This window comes from Mandrillus leucophaeus, unplaced genomic scaffold (genome assembly GCF_000951045.1).
Source record: "Mandrillus leucophaeus isolate KB7577 unplaced genomic scaffold, Mleu.le_1.0 Scaffold820, whole genome shotgun sequence".
NCBI lineage: Eukaryota > Metazoa > Chordata > Mammalia > Primates > Cercopithecidae > Mandrillus > Mandrillus leucophaeus.
Window position 1 is genome coordinate 561,476 of NW_012108920.1, and position 4,742 is coordinate 566,217.

At 54.9% G+C, this 4,742-nt stretch overlaps 1 protein-coding gene across 1 annotated transcript in view; it reads right to left on the reverse strand.

Moving 5' to 3' along the window:
- GGT5 (gamma-glutamyltransferase 5) overlaps positions 1–4,742 on the reverse strand; it is a 41,464-nt gene that overhangs the window by 3,634 nt on the left and 33,088 nt on the right. Inside the window, 5 exon segments of the mRNA XM_011967996.1 lie at positions 2,398–2,508; positions 2,649–2,815; positions 2,950–3,056; positions 3,464–3,654; positions 4,019–4,155. Coding sequence (XP_011823386.1) covers positions 2,398–2,508; positions 2,649–2,815; positions 2,950–3,056; positions 3,464–3,654; positions 4,019–4,155 — 713 coding nt within the window.

The window sequence follows — 4,742 nt, forward strand, 5'->3', positions numbered from 1 at the left end:
AAAAAAAAAAAAAAGACTAATGGCCCGGGGACCTTACCCCGCAGGGCCTGAGATTCCGGAGACATCTAGGTGCTTCAGGTGATGCCACATGGCCTGAGCTGCTGACAGGGCAAATGAGGTCTTTGGAGCCCTGCACATTTGGCTATAAGTTCCCCGTGCCTGACAATTCGTAGAATTGCCCACTGTCCTTAGACTTGAAGGCCAAGATCCTCACTGCTGAAGCCAAAGCTGGACTTACAGTGCTCAGAGACTCCATTCCTCAGAGTCCACTGGCCAAACTCCAAGACTCTGAGGATCAAAGACTCTCCTCACCCTAGTCCCTGGGCCTGAGCTGTGAAGGTCCTTGGAGGCTCGAAGTCTCCAACCCAGAGTTTAGGATTTACTCCATGGAAAGCCCTAGACCTGAATAGCTGACATTCCAACTCCCCAAGGGAACTGAGAACCTTAAGTTCGTGGGCCACTGGATTCCATTAATCCCAGTCCCCAGACTGTCATCTCCCAAATTCTCAGCATTTCAGGTCCTCAGAGTGAAAGGTCCTGAGAATTGATGTTCACGAGGACAAAGGTCCTTCAGTCAAGAGTCAAGGGAGGGCCAGGCACAGTGGCTCATGCCTGTAAGCCCAGCATTTTGGGAGGCCCAAGGTGGGCAGCTCACTTGAGGTTGGGAGTTCGAGACCAGCCTGGCCAACATGAGGAAACCCCGTCTTTACTAAAAATACAAAAATTAGCCAGGCTTGGTTTGCACGCCTGTAGTCCCAGCTACTCAGAGGCTGAGGCAGGAGAATTGCTTGAACCTGGGAAGCGGAGGTTGTGGTGAGGCAAGATTGTGCCACTGCACTCCAGCCTGAGTGACAGAGTGAGACTGCCTAAAAAAAATAAAAATAAAAATAAAAAAAGAGTAAAGGGAGGAGGGCTCCAAAGCATGTGCCCCGGATCTTGAAATCCTCCATATCTAAGATCCCTGGAACCTGAGAGCCCTGAGAGGGTCTTCCTGTCATGCGAAGGACCCTACATGGGGAGGGAGGCCTGCAAACTCCAAGAATTTGAGCCTAACAGGCTGAGGTCCTTAGTCTCAACATGTGAAGACTAAGACTGTTGGGGACTACACTCTGTTCCTACACTAAGGTCCCAGTCCATGGTTCTCAGGTTCTAAGGGCTTGGAAGGTGGACTTGAGACCAAAGAAATCTCAAAACAGGAGAGGCAGCTTTGAGGACCTTGAACCTCAGTTAGCTGAACTGAACTGACCTCAGGAACCAAGTTTGGAGCCTTGAAAAGATATCAATCTTTTTTTTTTTTTTTTTTTGAGACAGAATTTTGCTTTTGTTGCCCAGGCAACAAAAATCGTGCAATGGCACGATCTCGGCTCACTGCAACCTCCGCCTCCCAGGTTCAAGCGATTCTCCTGCCTCAGCCTCCTGAGTAGCTGGGATTACAGGTGTGCGCCACCATGCCTGGCTAATTTTTGTATTTTTACTAGAGACGGGGTTTCACCATGTTGGCCAGGCTGGCCTGGAAGTCCTCACCTCAGGTTATGCACCTGCCTCTGCCTCCCAAAGTGCTGGGATTACAGCCATGACCACAGTGCCCGGCCCTATCAATCTTTTAAATAGGTCATAACAAAGGGCATCCATCAACCCAAAGATTCTCCAAGGAAGCCAAGTCTCTGTCTATGGATGGAGGAGGAGTCAACCAGGAGAATTCAGCCCCTGGAGCTGCACCCTGGGCTTTCCTGGGGAATCAAAAAAATGTTTGTAGGCCAGACATGGTGGCTCACGCCTATAATTCCAGCATTTTGGGAGGCCAAGGTGGGAAGATTGCTTGAGCTCAGGAGTTCAAGACCAGCCTAGGCAACATGGCGAGAGACCCTGTCTCTACGAAAAACAAAAAAATAAAAACTATCCAGGTGTGGTGGCACACACCTGTAGTAAAAATTACCACCAATGCCCCAGAAGAAAATCACTTTATAGACTGCCACAGGAAAAACAACCTCTTTTACAAATAAAGTCACAAATATAAGTTACAAATAAAGTCACAAATATAAGTTACAAATCACACAAAGAAATAGTCACCATGAGGGAGAGTCTGAGAGGCCCCAGCTAGGAAAACTCACTTCTGAAAAATGGCATCAATGACAGACCAGAGAGACCAAGTTGCTGAGATCCTCAGCCTGGGAGCAGTGTAGACAACACCCTACTCTCTGTCTTGGAGGCCACGGAACTGGCCTGGAGGTCACTGACAGCCTCACCCATCGAGGTCCCCAACTCCTATGGTCCCCAAAGCTGAAGTGTACCTGGCCTAAGAATCTCAGTGACTGAGTTCCTCTCAGGTGGCTTTGAGCAGCACGGACTTGGGGAGTGGGCTCTGCCCTAGGCATCCAGCTTGGACCTCAGCCTCACCTGGCTGAAGCTGGGCTCGTACTCCACACGGCCCTTACTGTTGACATGCAGGATGGGGGCTGCAATGGCCGCTCTCAGGTCAAAGCCAAGCCACAGCTTGTTCATGATGGCCTGGGGGAGAGATGAGGGATGCAGGGAGAAAGGGGGTACCCGCTACCCTACATCAGCCCTCACATCCCCACTCCAGGGAGAGTCAGACAGTATGCTGCCCAGAGAGGAGACACTGGAGCCCAGAGCCCCCCCAGACTCACCTGGGCCACGGCAGAGATGATGAGCTCCCCGCCAGCCCCGCCAATCACTAGCTTCGACCCCTGGGCTTTGCTGATCAGGATGGAGGGCACCATGGAGGACGGGGACCGCTCGCCTGGAACTGGGGGCCAGCACCCTCCGGGAGCTCCACCCACCCTGTCTCCATTCACTGCTGAGCAAACAGCGGCTTAGCGAGTGCAGTGACCCATCCAGGGGTCAGCATGCAGCCCCAGCCCAGCCCCCTCTCTCCTCTCCCCTGGTGGGGGGCCCTTGTGGACCCCGGGTGGGAAGCCTTGTTCTCACCAGGTGAGGGGGTGGTGCCGGAACCCCGGGGGCATCGCTCGCATAAGTCCAGGAGCTCGTTGTTGAGGATGATGCCTGTCCGTGGTGAATACACCATCGCTCCAAAGCTGCAGCCGTGGAGGCAGAGCCTGGGCTCCCACCAGACACCGCCTGCCCTGCCCACCTTGCAGGACCCCCTCACTTTACAGCTGCCCCGAAGCATGCTGGAGCCACTATTCTCTCCCTGGCATCACCCAGGAGGGGTCCCCAAAGACCCACCTGTGCCCCCATATCAGGGCACCCTTCTGAGTGAGGCCGCCCATTCCCAGGTAAGTCTTAGCTCGGGGCCACCCCAGCAGCAGCCTTTCCAGCCAGAGATGTCAGGGGTGGGGGCCTCTTTTGAAACAGAGGAGGAGACAAAGGGCAAAAGCAAGGTCCTGCCCCATGGGGACAAGTGAGGGGACATGGGGCTGGGGGAATGCAGGTCTAGGAGAGGAGGAGTGAGACCACCAGCCTTCCCCCAGGCCCCACGCACGGTGTGTTGATGGTGCTGGTGGCAGCCACGGCACTGCCATCCTCCCCCAGCACAGACACATGGGATGTGCCTGTCCCGTGGCCCCAGGCCTCGGCCAAGCTGTAGTGGCTGAGCTGGTGGTCCCCCCGGCCATCGATCTGTTGGCGGATGAGCTGGGCCAGGGTCTCCCCCAGCAGGTCCCGGGAGGCATTCTGGGGTGGGTGGGCAAGTGGCAGGATCAGTGAGGGGCCAAGTGGGATCCATAGAACCAAGGGCAGGACAAGCTCAGCCCCCATGGGAGCCACCTGCAGCCTGTCCTCTACCTTGTGGCCAGGCCTCCCTCAAGCGCAGGCTAAGTCTAGACTCTGCCCACCCTCCAGGTCCTTTGAGATATGGTGCCACTCCTGCATCTGACCCCCGTACCTGCCACCCCGGGATCCCTTTCAGTCCTGCCCTGGCCTAGAACCACATACATCTCTCTCCAACCTCCCCCTGCCGGGCCTGCCCTCCCTTCATGCTAAGTCCTGAGCCAGGGAGGAGGACAGCCCGCCAGCCCAGCAACCTCAGCAACCTCACCTGGAGCTTCGGGTGGCTGCGAGGGTCCCCCAGCCTCCACCTCTGCCCCCTGGCAAACTTGAGCGTCTCCACAAGGTGGTGGTACATGTTCACCCTCCCCTCAGGCCTGGCCACAGACTCTGCTGAGAAGTTGAACCCTGGAGAGGGGTCGGGGCACAGGTTGGGGTCACCCTATGTAAAGGATTGAATGTTGCCCCCCTCCCCAGAGAGCTCCACCCACATCCTAATTCCCAAAACCTGTGGATACCACTTACACAGCACAAGAGTGACTAATACCTTAAGTGGAAAAGTATGTTAACGATTTTTTTTGAGACAGAGTCTCACTCTGTCGCCCAGGCTGGAGTGCAATGGTGCAGTCTCAGCTCACTGCAACCTCCATCTCCCAGGTTCAGGGGATTCTTGTGCCTCAGTCTCCTGAGTAGCTGATACTACGTGCGTTCGCCACCACGCCCAGCTAATTTTTTCTTTTTTTGTATTTTTAGTAGAAACAGGGTTTCGCCATGTTGTTCAGGCTGGTCTCAAACTCCTGGCCTCAAGTGATCTGTCTGCCTTGGCCTCCCAAAGTGCTGGGATTACAGGCATGAGCCATCATGCCCCGCCTTTTTTGTGTTTTTTGGAGGAGTCTTCCTCTGTCGCCCAGGCTGGAGTGTGTGGCGCGATCTCAGCTTACTGCAATCTCCACCTCCTGGGTTCAAGTGATTCTTTCGCCTCAGCCTTCTGAGTA